The sequence below is a fragment of the Branchiostoma lanceolatum genome, chromosome 13 (genome assembly GCF_035083965.1).
Source record: "Branchiostoma lanceolatum isolate klBraLanc5 chromosome 13, klBraLanc5.hap2, whole genome shotgun sequence".
Taxonomy (NCBI): domain Eukaryota; kingdom Metazoa; phylum Chordata; class Leptocardii; order Amphioxiformes; family Branchiostomatidae; genus Branchiostoma; species Branchiostoma lanceolatum.
In genome coordinates, this window is record NC_089734.1 from 912,546 (window position 1) to 930,673 (window position 18,128).

The following is an 18,128-nucleotide window of genomic DNA, read 5'->3' on the forward strand; positions in this document are numbered from 1 at the left end:
GTCAACAGTGGTGGACATGCCGTCTTGGTCACGCTTCAAGGCGTCAACAGTGGTGGACAGTTGGCGCATGTCGTTTTGGTCACGCTTCAAGGCGTCAACAGTGGTGGACATGTCGTCTAAGTCACGCTTCAAGGCGTCAACAGTGGTGGACAGTTGGCGCATGTCGTCTTGGTCAAGCTTCAAGGCGTCAACAGCAGTGGACAGTTGGCGCATGTCGTCTTGGTCACGCTTCAAGGCGTCAAAAGCGGTGGACATGTCGTCTTGGTCACGTTTCAAGGCGTCAACAGTGGTGGACATGTTGTCTTTGTCACGATTCAAGGCGTCAAAAGCGGTGGACATGTCGTCTTGGTCACGTTTCAAGGCGTCAACAGTGGTGGACATGTTGTCTTTGTCACGCTTCAAGGCGTCAACAGTGGTGGACATGTTGTGTTGGTCACGATTCAAGGCGTCAAAAGCGGTGGACAGTAGGGATATTTCCTAAAGAGGAACGCCAGAATACCAAACATGAGAACAATTAGAAGAAACAGGCAAAAGTGTGACCTTGACAATCTCCTAAAATGACTTTTTAGACAAGAATAGTTTTAAGACAGGATTTAGATACAAGAGTGTTTACCTCTTTATTGATGAACGTCAGAGGGGCGAGACCCACAGCGAGCAGCACCGCGATACCGGCGGCCATGCAGCTGCGGTAGGAGCGGATGAAGCTACAGAGAGAACGGCGGCCGCTTGCTCCACCCGGATACGTGCGGTCTGTTAGAAATATCAATTTGGCTTCGATGATCACTATCACCTTTACTTTTAGAATATTCGCATATCTAAGCAACAAAGGCTGTACAAATTGATTAGCAAATGATAAAAAAATTCATATTTATGGTATATGCATTTAAAGTGCACATTTCAAATCATATATCATACAGATTAGGTGTTTTCATAGTTACAAACAACAGCGCTTGGCGAAGGAATGGAGACGTTGAATATATATGACGGCTCTACATGTTAATAAATGAATAAGCAAATAAGCTACAGAACACAAAAACAAAATGTCGCCAAGCCTGGATTGAGGACTCGGCGTTGCGTTGCGGGAACAGTGTATCTTTGACGAAGCTCTGAATTCCACCAAACTATCAAAATGCCTTTCGATGTGAGAACGTTAGCGTCTCCTGCTGAGGATTTGTACATGAGACACGTAATGTAAGAAGTGTTCTCTCAATGGGTTTTGTGGTAATCGGCGGTATTTACTTTTCATTTTATATGAATATTGAAACAAACAGAATCTTTATTTTCAAGATATTGATTTACGATTGGTAAATGATCATACACCCTCTCTTAAGGAAAATATTTTCATCTGGTTTTGAAGATACACAATGAAAAAGGCAAGTTATAAAACAGTCGGCTACCTGCAGACGTGTACGTTGCGTGACGTCTCACCGCCTCGGCTTCTTCGTACGTGTGTGAAGACGCTTCTTTTTCCTCTTCTATCTTGTCAGAAGCGCCGTTGCCATGGCGGCCACGCCCGAGTGAGCCACCCTGATGGACAGGAGGGGGTTGGGGCGGCGGCCCGCTGGTTTGGCCGCTGCCGGGGCCGGAGAAAGGGGACCGGACCGGCTCTGCTTGCTCGTACATTTCGACCGTACTGTGCAGACAAACGTCGCGCAGTGTATGATATAGTGAGAAAATATATGAATATAGCAAATAATGCCTTAATTAGTCTGACGACGTAAGGCCACTTTTTCCCTTATTTGGAGGGATGACGTGGCATTAGGTGGTGCGAATGGCATTTTGTTTTTCTGCGAGAGGCAGACCAATTTTCTTGGAAAATAAGTTAATCTGGGCTGGGAGGGAGAAACATCAAAAAAGTGTTTACGTGAGAACTCTTAATGTACTCGATGTATACCCTTGTTTTACTGGAGAAATGGCAGACCCTTCCTGTATGCACCGCAAAAACTCACATACTGAACCATGTAGGCTCGTCCCTATAGCTCAATTGCAACTGCCTCTCAGTTAGCTCTTGGTTCCAATTACTTGTTCTTTTACAGACCTCGGTTCAATCCTGGGCCAGGACATTTCGGTTGGGGCTGCTCCCGTCTATCGGAAGGAACGTAATTGGGGTCCCGTGTTCGAGGAGGTGCCTCGGGTACGCCAAGGGAAAAGGCTAGCAACCCCTCCCAGTAAAAACAAAACCCACCTACAGCAACGAATCTTGCTGATCTATGTGTCACTGGGCACTACAAAATGAACAACAACTGAACCATGACCCTGATTTCACACAGAAAATATTTAATGGCCTTGAACATCAGTAAATACCTCACAAAATACCATCATTTTCTGTGGTTTTAACCCTTAAGCTGCCAGTTTTTTTAGCCAAGTAAAAATAAAAAAATGTTTGACCCCTGACCTCCCTCACGAAACCCGCGAAATACCCGGTGGCCCTAACTCTCCTAACTTCCAGGCTTCGAGCGCTACGCGCACGCAAAGCTGTTTTGTTCTGCGGAATACCCTATCCCGGTTATAACTGGGCCCAGCACATAAGGCATATTTCTGTATCCCTGTTTAAACCGGGACTGGCAGCTTAAGGTTAATGGAAGCAAATCTGACTGGAGTGTTGTAGTGACTTGCAATGTGCCGCTTACTTAATTTCATTTCATTTTATTTACCCAGGGCTAAGCCTATCACCACAAGGACGGTTTTCAATGTGCCCTGCAGGCATGCATAAACAAAAACATACGGAAGGCATAGAATATAATGCAAAGGTGCAAACCAACTTAGGTACAATAATGATTTAAAAAGTTACATTGTGAAATAAAGTACGTATTGGAGGTTCATGGCTAACGGGAAACAAGAACCGACCAGTGGTCACTAGTTGCAAAGAAAGACTCCATGAAAGATTCTGGTTTTACGCGAGTTTGTCTCGAATATTACGTCTAATTACATGCATCTGTACATGTACAAATCTAGACAACATCTCTTGCTAGTTGCGCTACTGCTAGATATGTAGCCATCGAAAACGACCCTACCTTAGTATACTCTGAAATATCATTGAAGAAACTTTAGTATGTCAACAGAAATCCCAGGCATTAAACAATCAATGTTAGAAGCATCCAAACATTTAACTATTGACATTTTGGACTAATACTAGTTATAACGTTGGGTAACCTAAATTCGGGATTTTTCCGATAATGGTTGACTGAAATCAATCTAGCAGAACAATAAACCATCCTTTTTTTCTATTATTCTGTCAGTATCATGTACTATCTTTGCACTAATCATATATATGGTAGATTTTGTCTCTAGTCGTGCTGACACCATAATATTTCAACTTCAAACTACCGTCCGCCGCACGCACAATTACGGTGCTGTCGGACAGGGGGGCACATTAATTCGGGAGAGAAGATTCGTCTTGAATATCTTACCGCTAATCACATTTTATACAGCAGCTATTCGTTCTATCCTTGGCTTGAGGAGAGTGCTATGGATATAGACGTGTCCAAGTAAAAAAAATACACGAAAAAACGGCCGTACCGCACACATCAGGCCAGTTCGGGAACAACCCGTGTGTTGAGTCGGTAGAACTTCACTCAAAGTCGGCCCATCGTCATCATCGGGCAACGTGTAACGTTACATTATTCATGGGAAGTTAGCTGGATGCCGTAGCAATGGTAATACCACTATGTCCATGTGTTCCTTGTTGTGTTAGGAGCAAACTTTGAGGAAAATATCTTCCTCAGTCCACTATCACACGCAGCATTTAGACAAAAAGTGTTCCTCACAAACCTTTGTCGTCTGCTTGACAACAGGATTCTGGTTAACAACATGGCGGCGGGAAAATACACGTGCCGTAGGTTGTAGCAACAGAGAGGAGTTTTGGTGATTGATCACACTTAGAATCCAGTTGCAGGTTAGCAAAAGAGATTGTTATAAGTTGTCTTATAAATAATTGTGTTTAGCAGGCAGGAGATGTGACATTTGTCTTATAAACCAGCGAACAACCGTGCTGGGTGATTCTCCCACGAAGCCCCCAGACTCTGTCAATAAGGGACGGAGAGTTTTTGACGTCGCCAACTTCTAATGCATGGTTATCGAAGCTTTTCAGCCAGTGTTCTGAATACGTTAGTCTATCTGCTTTGCATTGCTGGCGTTATAACTGATTTTGCATCTAGCACATATCCCTAAATACCCCGTTTTCGAAAAATCCCGACTTTAAGTACCCCACGAATTTAGGTTACCCAACGTTACATCATTCTTCGTGGAAGGCTAAAATAACAACAAGAGCATTTTCTTCTTCATCGTTCTCAAATCTAAACTTCTGTCAAGATCAAACATCTTAGATGCGCTCTGTGACGTACATTATTTCTTAATCACGTGACGAATCTACTGCTGTATTGCATTTGTCTCTTTCTCGGCTTGACCTCGCAGATGTATTTTTAAGCGCCCCTTTAATAAATAGGTAAAGCAAAACCTCAATTGAGGATGTCTGCTTTACCTTACCTTTAATACCGGAACGTTTTTTATCACTTGTACCTGTACATTTCTACACAATGTCCCCAGAAGCATGCTACAGCTATGTAGCCGTCAGGAGTCAGCGCGATTCCATGAGGTCCTCCGCCCTTGACTATCGTCACTGTCCGAACGAACGTCCCGTCAGGGCCGAACACCTGCAGACGGCGGTCATCAATGTTTACTACAATGATGTTACCTGCCGGGTCTATTGTGACACCTGTTGGTGTTTTGAATTCACCATCACTCTGTCCCTCCTTACCAAACTCGAACTTAAGGTTCCCGCCAAGGTCAAATGCGAACACTTTGTGTGCTCCACTGTCTGTGACGTACACCACACCACGTGACTCGTCTGCCGTGACGAACTCTGGGAACTGTAACAGCCCCTTGCCGATGTCCCGGATGAGGCTCCCGTCAGGCTGCAGGAGGAGACACGACTGCTGTATGAAGTCCGCCACCACCATGCGGCCGTCCTGCAGAACTGCAACTCCGACTGGACACGTCATGCGGTCTGGCTTGAATGTGTTCAAAAGTTCGCCTTCCTTCGAGTAACGTCTTATGCCTAGATTTTTCTTAACCGACGTCACAAGAAATCTCCCATTTGAGTCCACAGCAATACCGTATGGATACTCACCATCAACAGGAAAGCTGTTCAAGGGTTTTCCTGTGTCTGTATCAAATATCTGAACTCGCTTGTTGCCCTGGTCTACCACAGCAATGTTACCGTCCTTATCAACAGCGACCCCTACCGGCCCGTCCAGTTCCCCCACCCCACTGCCTTCCGGTCCAATAGTCAGCACAGGTGTGTCCTTCCCCTTTACTGGAACGTCAAACGGACTTCCTGTCACGTGTTGTGAGTTGACTTTGACCTCTAACCTGTGTTTGCCCGTGACCTTGGGTACGTAGGAGATTTCCCACACGCCCTCGCTCTTCATCCGTAGTTGTGTTGGGATTTCAGTTCCAGACGGGTCCTCCATGTTGGCTGTGACGGCTTTACTGTTAGTAACACACGGACGGCCTTCTTGGTTCGTTGTCGTCAGTTCAGCGATGCACGCAAATCCCTGAACTGCTGGCTTTGCAGCAACTTGGAACTTGGAAACGTCGACATTTGTTTTTACGCCGCCGAAATTCTCAACTTCTTTCTCGACGTCAGAAACAGCCGTGTTCTCGACGAACTGAAACTCGCTCCAGTTGGACTCCAGGTCCAGTTGTTTTGCCAGCAGAGTTTCTACCCTTGTTTGGACTTGGTTTCCCACCTCCAGAATGTGCACGTCACTTCCGTGTTCTACAGCTTGTTGACAGAACGTTTGTGCGCTCGTCAGTCCGGCCAACTCAAACTCTATCGCTTCCTTCTTTGTCTGTAGAGCCTTGCCATCGGCTCGGCACTGTTCGTCAATCTGGCTCAAAATCTCCTGTTCACGCTTTTGCAGAAGGTCAGCAAGTTGGCGGAAATACGCCTTGGCTTGGTCTGTGGCTGCTTCTTTCGAGGGCATCAAATTTGAAATCTTCCTTTCAGCTTCCTTGATTGATGCCTGAATTTCTTTCAGACGTGGGCCCATGTCTTGCAGAAGTCCTTGCAGAGTTTCTTTCTTTCTCTGAGCCACGGTGGCGATTTCTACCGGGTTGTGATCTTTGCCCGGCCGGTGGTCGACCACGGTACATGCCGTACAAACCAAAGCGTTACAGCTCTCACAGTAGAAGACCAGTTCTTGTTTCTTGTGTTTGTGACAGTGTCGCTTGCGATGGAATTTGCCCACGTCTTTCTCTGCCTTGAGTGTATTTTCGGGGGTAACTTCGTGATCTTCGAATAGTGGAAATTTACGGTGTAACAGTGTGCACGATTCGCACAATAGTTTAGCGCAATCCGCACACCAAGACTTTGACCCCTCCACATTCCCCTCGCACACCTGGCACGGCACACCTGGCCCCGCCCCTTTCTTGGCCGCCGCGAAGTCCAGCAGGTTGTTGACGTAGAAGTTGGTCCTGAGTCCGTCCACGCCTTGGTCTGGTAGACTGACCTGTGTGCGGCAGGTTGGACACTCCAGCGGCTGTTGTTTGGCGGCCCATTCTTGCAGACACTCCCTACAAAATGTGTGCAAACATGGCAGGACTCTGGGGTCCCGGAAGTGCAACATGCAAACCGAGCATGTCAGGAACTGGTCGCCAAAGTCGTCGTCGCTAGCCATCTTGCTTGCCATCTTGATCTGGGACGATTATAAAGGTACACGTAAGTGCGTCAGCTTGTATGTTGAACCGCCGCTTGTCGTACTACTCGTATGTTCTCTTCTCGTCGCACTGAACAATCTGTCTGGTTCTTGGAAGCTAGTTTCGGTCACGTGACTGATATCACATGACTGCAAAGACCTCATCCATTGGACGGTGGTGAAGTCATTCTCTTTTCTAAAAAAAAAAAATTATATAAAAGCCTGAGATTGGCAGGTTGATCTTGTCAGCAGTGTAATTTTTTCCACTGCCAACAGGATCATCATGTCAATAGCCACTGCCATAGGATCCAGTAGTGATTGAACTTTGTGTGACCCAAGGGCTATTGAAACGGAGATGGGCGCCGCCCTGTACACCTTTGGTGTAGGAAGGACCTTTACTTTAACCTTTAACTTGTAAGTTACATGATTTCCTGTCAAAAGTGCAAATATATGCGTTATTGACAGGGTAATCCTCGAGGAGAATTACCCTTGCAAAGGTGACCTCTAGCGACATGATTTAGAACAGCAGGTAAAATCAAGGGAAAGAAGTACCGCAATACGTCACTACTGTCGTAAATATCCCACCATCAGCCGTGCGGCATGTCGTAAATACGCACAGAGATCGTGGAGTGCGCATGCCTGTCGCCCATGGCAACCGGGTATTTGTTTGACAACTCAGCCCGTCTTGATTACAGCGTTCTGTTGTGCGGTAGTCAGGAAGACTTCGCGCAAGGAATCGGACGGATATCCTAGACATCCGCAGTTTTAAGGAGCATTTTTCGGTGATTAGAGTAAGACTTAACTTCTAAGATGTCGATGGCATACTATGGACGTCCTCCGCCGCCAGAGGAGAGCATTTATAACCTCATACCGAGGGAAGAAATCAAACCATCCAAACCTGCCAGGTTCGTGGAAGGAAAACCTGGAATTATAAAAAATGCAGGGTAAGTTTTCGTCATTCAAATATGATATTTTGAGTTGTCAACGTTTTAGATCACGTTGTTGTGTACCTTATTGGTGTAAGAGTTTGTTAATCTGTTAGTGAAACGACAGTTGTTGTTGGTTTGAAAATAAACAAACGCAAAACATTACTTTTCGATTTTGATGTGGAAAATTGTCTTGGACATCGCAACATGTTTGTTTTGTTTACTTATCTCCAAGATGTAAAAACAATCAACGATTCGTAATTATCAGCAGTTAAATGTCAGTATCCTGAAAATAACTATGTACCTTCGTTACTTTTCAATTAATGATAAGCACTAATGACAGTATCCTGAAAATTATGTTACTGCTTTATGCCTGTATAATTGTTTTTAGTTAAGTCATACCCTGCCTTTATATTTCTCATAGATACACGTCCAAGTTCAAGGGCACCGTGAAGACGGAACTTAAGAAAGACAAGGCTCCTGCCAAGACGATGGGTCCAGCTAAGGTGGACGTCAGCCCTCCCAAACAGTTCCTCAAGAAACACCAGAAGGAACCAAAGCTGCCTCCAAGTAAGTCGATCGATTTTCATTTCATTTTATTTATACAGGGGAAATTTCTTGTCACCACTTTTAAATTTCAACTAGAAGCAGAAATGATGACATAATGTGAATCTGCTTGGAAGGCAAGATTGTATACCAAGTATTCCCCAAGTAAACCTTGTTTTATGACAATTGGCACCCCCCCTTGCCCCAGAAAAGGATTGGTTAGTGACAGGATGATCCTGTCACTAGTGTCAGCAGTGCAAATTTTCTACCGCTGACAGGATAATCCTGTCAATAGCCTCAACCGTCAAGCTCTAGAATATCATGAAATACAATCTTCAATCCAAACATCTGCTTGGAGATTACAGATGTGGGGCCTAAAATCCAACATGTTTCCTGTCAAATTTCAAAGAGGAATTTCTAAATTTTATTTGCGTTGATTCTTTGTCCATCAACTTACCCTGGCTTACGCAACTTCCGTCCCTCCAGAGCAAGAGTTCCACTACCCAGACGAGGACAGTCGCCGCCCGGCCGTGCCCAGGAAGGAGGAGAAACCCCTGATGGGACTCCAGACCAACAAGAACTTCATCACCACCAACGCGGTGGAGAACATCATGTCCGTTCCCAAGAAACCCGTCGCTAAGTACGTGGACACGCCCAAGGGAGCAACCTTCAACCTGGACCCCTCCGGGCTTAACCCCAAATATGTCCAGAAAAAGGTGGGCATGATTCTGTTATACGTTGATGAAGGTTAGACATCCAGGTAATAAGATACGCCAAAAATAATTACTCAAGTAACTGGATAAGATTTTGAAACAGTCAGACGTTTCAGACAGTATCCACTGTCTTTCACGTCAGTGACAAAATAAAGTGTTTTGACAAACTATAACAGAATCACCAAAAATAATTACTCAAGCAACTGGATAAGATTTTGAAACAGACGTTTCAGACAGTATCCACTGTCTTTCGTCAGTGACTAACGATAGGACTGAGAACACCAGGTTTTATACCAAAACTATGAATAGATATGTTAATGAGGCTCTTGGAGAGTCGTCTAACAATTTTCATGACTTTCACCAGACTTGTAGACAGTTGTATGCCTTGGAGGTTCCTAAGACTTCTTGGTTGTTTCCTCAGGACTACGGAAAGACTCCCGAGTACCTGAACAGAAGGAAGGAGGAGGTACAGAGAGCGCAGGAGGAGTATGAGGCCTACGTGAAGGAACACTTCAGACGAGGCGCCATGAAGTCACTGTCAGAGGCCGAGAGACAAGTGAGTTTGTCTATTGTATTCTTTAAGTGTAAACTACAGTTGGTGGTGATTCCTGTTAATGTGAGGGTCACATTTCCAAGCCGGCCCGGGCAGTTTGCCAGAACGATAAGTATGACATAAAAGACAACAAAAGACATAAACGTACCATAGAAAGTTGCTAGGGGGGCCAAAATCCAATCATTATAAAGTCTCCCACAGACCTACCCACCTACAAAATATGAAGACAATACATCCATGCATTCTTGAGTTATCGTCCCACGAACTTTCACATTCCTGTACAATTCCTAGAATTCTTGCAATCTGCACACAATATAGTAAAAATTTGGCTCGCACCTGAGGCGTCGCCAAAAACTGTTATTTATGAGCATGATTTGTGTACATTTTTTGATAGGAATTTTTATTTTACGTAAACAGCCCGGCCGGGCCCCGGTTTGGAAATGTGGCCCTAGCATTAAATGGAGAAGTAAATTTAAAGTTCTGAGACAATACAGAGTTACAGTCTGCCTCAACCAATTTTTGCCGTAGTGAAGGTCATCTTTGCACAAAGTACGCACTACAAGGGTTGCATGAATCTCTTTTGCAGATAGCTGTGTCACAGTTCAACTTTGATTATGAGTGTTTATTATGTGTTTTCATTGGTAAACTTGACCGTGTGAATATAGTATTTAGACTAAGTCTGGTGTGATTCCCTCTCAGATGATGCTGCAGGGCCTGAAGGATAACTGGGAGCTCCTCCACCATCAGTACCAGGGTCTCTCTGTCGTCACGGATACCGCACCCAAGAAGGCACGCAAGGAGCGCATGGAGGCGGAAATGAAGCAGCTAGAAAGAGACATAGAAGCGATCCAGAAGCACAAAACCATCTACGTTGCAAACCACTGAGCAAAACTCTCGACTTGTGGGGGGCAAAGGGTTTACGATTATCATAATATATTACCGGTAAGCGTTCTTGTTGGAATTCTGTGGGAGAAAATGGCAAAAGTATGTCATGTACTAACATTACATAGAAGCTATTGAGAGGTACAAAACTATCTGTTGATGTCGCAAACCACTGAACAGAAATCTTGAGTTGTGGGGGAAAAACTGTTACGATTATCGTGACATATTACAGGTATGGCCGCATCAATTCTATTTGTTGGTTTTCGGATTTTAAAAAATAATGCTGAATTGAAATTTTACCATAAAAACACAGTGTGAGGGCTGTACCTTGGTGCAAAAAGTTTCAGGGAGGGAATGCAAGTTTTCCTCCCAGTCTTCTGTTTTTGTCTTGACCACTATCTAAACTTTTCCTTCAAAATGTCGGAGAACCAAGTACATAAATTGGTGTGGCTTATTATAAGAGTACTTGTTGGAATTCTGTGAGAGAAAATGGCAAAAGTAAGTGAAGTTCTAACATGACATGTACTTATAATACAATGTTAAACTTTCATAATACAATGCTGCATAATGACATGTACTTATCTTTTCAATGTGACGAACCATCTAATATCCTATTGTTATTACAATTATAGTGCCTTGATATGCATGTAATCACACGGTTGGAAACATGTACATACAATGACTTCCAGCTAGGGTAAACATGCACTACGCTGCTTTATAAGTTGCCAACATTGAATTCTCAGTGCACCCTAACATAAACGTTACACTAACAGCAAGGTTTTTGTAGCAAAAATGCCATCACGTGTAATCCTATTGTAGAAGTTGCCAATGTTGAGTGCCTAAAACATAAAACTGTTACACTTACAGCAAGATTGTTGTAGCAAAAGTGCCTTATGTTTTTGTAAACTGCACAGTATCAAGTGTAATACACTCAAGTGCCTTCGTTGAAATCAACTGTCCACAATTTAGACAGGGTTTTAGCAAATTGAAACATTTTATACATGGTCTGTTTGGTTATATTAGTACTCCGTTCTTGTGAAATTTGTTACAAAGTATTTAGGACACAGATTTGTATATATACCCTACAGCTCTCAATATGTACATAAGGAGAAAATAAAAGTTGTGATAGTAAAAAGTGAACTGTGTCTTTGCTGTTTTCTGTGTTGCACCACTAATAACGCTGAGGTTTCTTTGTCCGTGACAACTTTACTGCAGTCAAGTGACTGAAAAAAAATGTCATTATAGAAATTATTCTGTAGCAAAAAAAGGCTATCACATTGTGTAAAGGTCTTGGATGTAAAAAGCGTAACAAAATATCTCATATTCAATGCCAAATTCAACTATCAGTCAAGAGAAACATTGTAATTTGAGCCTGTAGATTGTTGTCAACGGAAACAAGGTCCTTCATGTAACCCGAGACCTCTTTGTTCTCCTTCAAACGACATTTCAACAAGGCCAAAGAGGGTTCTTCATAGTCTTTGAACTTCTACTTTCTAAACAGAACTTGACTCCAATATGAGCACCACTCAAGGTATCCTCTCAACAATGCATTGAAATGAAATGGCACAGCTAAATGCTCTATAGAGTCTACATGATTGTATACACTTTGGAAGGAAAATACAAGAAACTCCTGGTTGTGGTTGATTGTGTGAAACCAAGATGGCAGCTGATTTTGATCCTGTTAAAGTGCTGGATACTCTGGCCACCTGCTGCTGATGTCGGTGGGGTCCTGGGCACTCACGTATAGATAGAGTCACACATAACGTTATATGCACAGCCCACAAACACATACATACACAAAGACACATACATACACACACACACATACACAAACAGTCACTGTGACACGTGCACAGACGCACACATCACACTACACACATTCAAACACACATGCACACACACACACAAACACACAAGCCATGCAAAGTCATGCATGCACATACACACATGCACATATATAGACACAGACGTGCACACACACACACGCAAACACACACACACAAACACACACACACACACACACATCATAAAGATTACCTGGACTCATCACCAAACATGACCAGAGCTCATGAGTACAGTTCCTCCTTTATTATCGGCTCCATTGTGAGGTGGGCAGAACTGCAATGACTCTGCCCCCCCTCCAGCCTTCATCCTCAGAACTTGTGTAAATACAACTACAAAGTCAACATTGTGATACTAAGCAAAGTGTATCATGCATTTTCTCTCTCTCTATATATATATATTAGCAATTGGAAAGGTTCAATTCTTATTCCACAAGTGTTGAAGTTCTCTTGTATACGTCAAAAACACACAGAAACTGAAGTCTCCTAATCTTATGTACACGTATAAAAAGGAATTTTACCTTTCAGTGATTTTTACTTACTTCTACTACAAATGGAAAAAGGTGTCACAGTATAACATTACTGTAAATTTGATATAAGAATTATTATCAGAAACTATTCATAAAGACGTTATAATTATTGCTGACAGATATATTTACAGTGCAGGGGTTTGCTATTTGTTTTCTTCCTGAATGACACTGCGTTTGTCAGTACGTAGTTTTGTGTGCTTCTGTACAAATTCGAGGCATTTGTTACAACGTGAGCTACCGATAAAAGCAACCTTACAACATGGATTGCAGCAAACTTACATGATTCGAAGTTTCAGTCTTAAAAACAGATGTTGTGGTCTAAAACACCTTTTTTATATTATATTTCAAGTCACAAGAGGATTCAACTCTTTGGTGAAAAAATTCATCTTTCTGTAACTTTGACAGCTACATATACTTGGTGTCAAATTGTGGCGCCAGACATACATGAACTGAGGATTTTAATCACTGAAACTTTGGCCAGGTAAGGTTTTTTTTTGACACTCGGATTTCGGATTCCAAGTTTGCAGTTGGCAAAATGCTCCTTCACTGTTTGTGTATATCTGGTGACACAGCTAAAAGTGTGACAAGACAACAGCATATTTCTGGACCAGACAAACGGATGTTACAATATTATTTTTTAGGTTTTAAAATCTACCGATCCAAGAATGAAGAGAAGAAGTTGCCAGCAGTTTGGGGGAAATCTTAAAGATTCGAAGAAGAGGAAAGTCCAGAAATTTCAATCCGATTTGCAAGTTAATCTTTGTCTTGACATCATCAAGGCTGCTCTTTATCAGTATAGCTTTTGCTGGCAAGGGACACAAAATGTAGCCTAGGCACAGGGCTGTCAGTCCAGTTTTAAATTTTTGTCCATCCTACTCAATGTTTGAGATCCAATGTTATAATTTTCGTTGTTAAATTTGTCATTCTAAGCCTACAAAATGCATCTCCATCAATCTTATGTCATGAAGTTCCCATTGACAGGCCTACAGACAGGGAGACATATTTTTCCGTCCCGACAAGCACATTTCCGTCCTGGGACGGAGGGCACGGTGCGGAGGGACGGGTCCGGGAGACAGCCGGCCCTGCCTAGGTACCATCCTCTGTGGTAACCGCTGACTCAATTGCTTGCTAACCTAATCTAGCCATGGTTAGCAAGTGAAACAATTGAGCCAGTGAATACTGTACAAAGGATGGTACCCAGGCTACAAGAAGATTGGCAACCTGTCACAAAAAGGAGGCACCTACTAGATGCACCCTATCACAGTGGGTTGAAGTTCATGGCACCAAAAAAGTTAATCTCCAAGCAGATCTACACGGGGTGCGAAAATCGTACCTATATGCTAGCCAGAGAAGCTCCAGTCAGCCCGATAAGCTAACTGGAGCTTATCTGGCTGACTGGAGCTTCTCTGGCTAGCATATACGATTTTCGCACCCCGTGTAGATCTGCTTGGAGATTACAATATTATTAATTAAGTCACCTTTTATTTATATAGCAAGCAGTCAAGCGTGCTTGACATGTAAAAGTTGCTAAAACTTTTTTTTTTTTTTGGCAGAGCATTTGGGGAATCTTGACATTTCAAACCTTGCTGAAGCAGAAAATGGGAAAAACAAGGCAGTGAAAATAGTTGGATTAAATTTTTCAAATCACATCCACTTGATTGAAATACATCCTAGAGGGAGGGGCAGTGTATTCTCATATGGCCCATAATCTTGCCATACCCAAAGTGGAATGTGGAAAATGCAAGTATAAATACGGAATTCTACAAGTTCAAATTCATCAAATTATATCATTCTCCTTTGGAATGTTGAATTTCCTGATTTGTGAAAAATTCCTTCTCGCCTGTACCTCACAGTGCTTTCTTTTGTCGGTTCTAATCATTACACCAAGTCTAACTTGCACATAACCCTTTCTTCGGACACCTCTGGCCACACCAACAAAATTTCTTGTTTCCCAGACCTTCAAAAAGGAGAACAACTAGACAGTCAGCGTCAAAACTGCAGACATTTTCTAATCCGGACACGCAAAGTGACAGTCAACTGACCGTTTCCAAATTTTATCCAGTTGCTTGAGCAACTGTTACCTTGCGAATCTTATTAACCTTCTCCCTGCTGCCTAACTCCGTAACCAATAGAGAATTGGGTGCCAAACGGCTACTTCAGCGTGCTAAAGGTTAACCGGATGTCTAGCCTTCCTTGACAACAAGGTTGGCACTTTTCTCTGTCGAGTTGTCGTCTTGGAATTTTATTTGGTCCAAGAAACAAGTAACTTTGCCTGGCGTCTCCATTGCTAAGATTCTTCACAGCGTTACAACAACCTCTCCAACTTCGTCTTGTGATGATCTATTCCGTCTTCTCCGCTTCTTCAGCTGGTTTCTCTGCATCTTGCGTCTTCTCTCCATCGTCTTGCGTCTCCACAGGTTTCTCGGCGCCGTCTTGAGCTGGTGCCTCCTCCTTCTTAATCCCCTTCCTTGCCTTATACCCCTTGAAGCCTGCCTGGATTTTTATCGCCGCCTTTTCTGTTTCCGGATCGTTTAGATCAATGTCAATTTCTTCCTCCTCTTCTTTACCCGCAGCCGGCTGTTCCTTCTCAGGATTCGTCGTTGCTTCCTCTTTCTTTTCTTCCGCCTTTTCTTCCGTCTTTTCTTCAGCTTTCGGAGCTTCTTCCTCCTTCGGCTTCATGCCCTTCCTTGCCTTGTAGCCCTTAAAGCCGGCCTGGATTTTTATCGCAGCCTTTTCCGTTTCCGGGTCGTTTAGATCAATGTCTACTTCTTCCTCCTCCTCCTTTTCTTCTTTCTTTTCTTCCGCCTCCTTCTGTTCGGAGACTTCAGGTTGCGCCAACGTCTCAGCAGGCTTCTCCTCTTCCTTAGGAGTCTCCTCCTTGGCAGCTTCTTCCTTGGCAGGTTCCTCCTTAGTGATGCCCTTACGCACCTTGTAGCCCTTGAAGCCGGCCTGAATCTTTAAGGCTGCTTTCTCCGTCTCAGGATCGTTTAGATCAATGTCTATTTCTTCTTCTTCCTCTTTTTTCGCTTCCGGTTCTGCAGCTTTTTCTTCTGCAGGTTTCTCGGGTGTTTCTTCCTTTGGCGCGTCTTCCTTTGGCGCGTCTTCCTTTGGTGCGTCTTCCTTGGGCGCGTCTTCCTTGGCGTCTTCAGGTGCTGCCTGAGCGGCGGGAGTCTCCTCGGCCGGCGTGTCCTTCTTCATCCCCTTCCTCACCTGGTGACCTCTGAACCCAGCCTGGAGAGGGCGAGAAGACAAAGGATTAATTAGAGGTAAATCAATTTTGATTAATTGATATTTATCTAAATACAGGTTTGGCTGTGAGCGACATATATACAGCCAGGTCTGCCCAACTAGCAAATTACAAAGGACAAGCTTACTAAGTGCTGGGGACGGCAAGAATACATGGAATACAACAAAACATATCTATCATATAAAGTTCTTAACCATATCATAGGTCATTTCACTGAGAGAGTTCAGGGTTCAACAGAGTGAATCATTTGTGATGATCTGAGTTTGGTTTTGATGGTGGGGATGGTAACATGGTATCGATCTGAAGAGAATGTTACCTTATTTGCAAAATGTACAAAAAGGAATACTATGTAAAGTTTATCACACCTGTAAAAAAATGTTTGAAAAGTGCGAGTTTTATATTGTAAAAAGCCTTGAACAATGGACAGCAATGGGGAGATATATTGACTAGAGATGCCACTGTTGATTATAAATGACAACAGTTCGTCAGTTTTGCTTAGCCATTATATAATTGTGAAATCAACAGGAAAAATCTATCCGTCTAGTCTAGAAATTTTGATAACAAAAGGAGATATCTTCATCCTTCCATTTTGTATGCAGCATTTCCTCCAATAATCTCAGTTATATGATTTGTAGTTGTCCTAACATTTCAAAGTTCAACAAAGCGTGACTCAGACAATGAACGACGTCCCTGGAACTATGTTTTCACTGATTTCTGTCTCTGAGTCATCAAATCGATAGAGCAACCAGAGAAAAATTAGGACGCTCTGCCAAAAGGGGAGATCTAAAGGAAAACAGTTGATAATTTGGGGCAGTCCTAATATCTCTCTGTTGAATAAAGAGTGACTCAGATGACAGATGACCTCCCGATCAGTATTAATGACTTTTGACGCATCAGATCGATGAAGAAACCAGAGAAAATTAATTAAGACGACCTGCTAGAATGGGAGATTTGGGGTAGTAGCATAACGTTCGTTCAGACCTTTGTGGTGCCTAGTGGCACGCAGGGCAGCAAGTTTCCTTGCAGGAAGTTTCAGGTGCAGGGTATATTTTTGAATGAATGAAGGGTTTTATTTGATCATTTTGATGAGGACATGTAAAGTACCTCGCAGCCGTAGGCTGAATTGCGTACTTTTTACATATGACATCATAAAACTGGTGCAGTGTTCTCACCAGGATTTTTTCACAGCGTAGGGGTCAGGTACAGAACTACCAACTTTGCGCAGCGCAAGTCACTCGCGGAGTGCCAAAGACATGATAACGGTTGGGTCAGTCTGGCATCTTCCCACACAAAATATTGAAATTCATAGCCAAAAAAACACTATTTCCTGCATTTTGAGGGATATATTTTGTGTGTGTGTTAAGTTTTTCCTCTGTCACATCCTCATTCTAAAGCCAAATATGAACTTTTTATAAGATTTATGAAGGTTCTTCCCAGATTATCATTTTACAGGGAGGGGCTGCTATTAAGCCCTTCAACCCCCTTTTACATGCTCAAGGCACCTCCTCCAAGTCCAACATGGGACCCCCATTTTACGTCCCTTCCGAAGGATGGGTGAAGTCCCAACCAAGATATCCTACCCCGGGATTGAACCGGGGTCTCCTACTTACCAAGTACAATGTAATTGTCACCAGGGGCTCAAGTGTGAGGCAGCTACCAGTTGAGCTAAGACAGAAAACCATAATATATCTGTCTGGTTTGGCACTGGTGATCAAAGAAGCCATCATCACACTATAAGTCTACATTTAGAATATTGCATTTCCTACAATAGTTGAACATGCCTCGGTACCTAATTATTACTATTCAATATATGCAGCTACTGGATTGAAAATGCAAACAAGTAACAAAGTTACAGTCTAAAACTAATCATAATTATGTAAAAATGCTTTTTTTTGATGAATTACCAGGAAAATAGTGCTAAATTGAAATATTACAGTCCATGAAAACAGAGTCTGCATGAGGGCTCATTTGTTTTGTACACAGAGTTTCAGGGAGTGAATATACATGAAGTAAGATGCAAGTTTTCCTCCCAGCCTTCTGTTTTCATCTTGACCGTTAGCTAAATTTTTACTTCAAAATGTCCGAAAATGAAGGTAGTAATAAATGTGTGGCCTTGATGGGACTATTTTGAGGACTTGCAAATCTAGTTAATTGACACTGCAACAAGCTGTTATACTAAGATCCCCCTAATG

General features: G+C 43.1%; 3 protein-coding genes across 6 annotated transcripts in view; 1 reads left to right on the forward strand and 2 right to left on the reverse strand.

The window, feature by feature from the left end:
- Window positions 1-4,508: 4,508 nt before the first annotated feature.
- Window positions 4,509-6,748, reverse strand: LOC136446973 (tripartite motif-containing protein 2-like). The gene has a single exon (XM_066445633.1). It carries the CDS (start codon window positions 6,690-6,692, stop codon window positions 4,509-4,511), a length of 2,184 nt encoding a protein of 727 aa, XP_066301730.1. The 5' UTR covers window positions 6,693-6,748.
- A 602-nt stretch (window positions 6,749-7,350) lies between these two features.
- On the forward strand, window positions 7,351-10,964 carry LOC136446809 (enkurin-like). Its single transcript, XM_066445404.1, has 5 exons — window positions 7,351-7,642; window positions 8,049-8,194; window positions 8,657-8,886; window positions 9,305-9,439; window positions 10,136-10,964. The coding sequence occupies exons 1-5, from the start codon at window positions 7,509-7,511 to the stop codon at window positions 10,319-10,321; spliced, it is 831 nt and encodes a 276-aa protein (XP_066301501.1). The 5' UTR covers window positions 7,351-7,508; the 3' UTR covers window positions 10,322-10,964.
- Window positions 10,965-14,212: 3,248 nt separating this feature from the next.
- Window positions 14,213-18,128, reverse strand: part of LOC136446808 (neurofilament heavy polypeptide-like) — a 57,716-nt gene continuing 53,800 nt past the window's right edge. For 2 of the 4 annotated variants that reach the window (XM_066445400.1, XM_066445399.1), the window contains exon 6: window positions 14,215-15,920. In XM_066445400.1, the coding sequence (XP_066301497.1) occupies window positions 15,030-15,920 (891 nt within the window). In that variant the 3' untranslated portion in view covers window positions 14,215-15,029. Of the gene's footprint in view, window positions 15,921-18,128 lie in introns of all 4 variants that reach the window. The other 2 variants (XM_066445402.1, XM_066445403.1) reach the window with 2 other exon arrangements.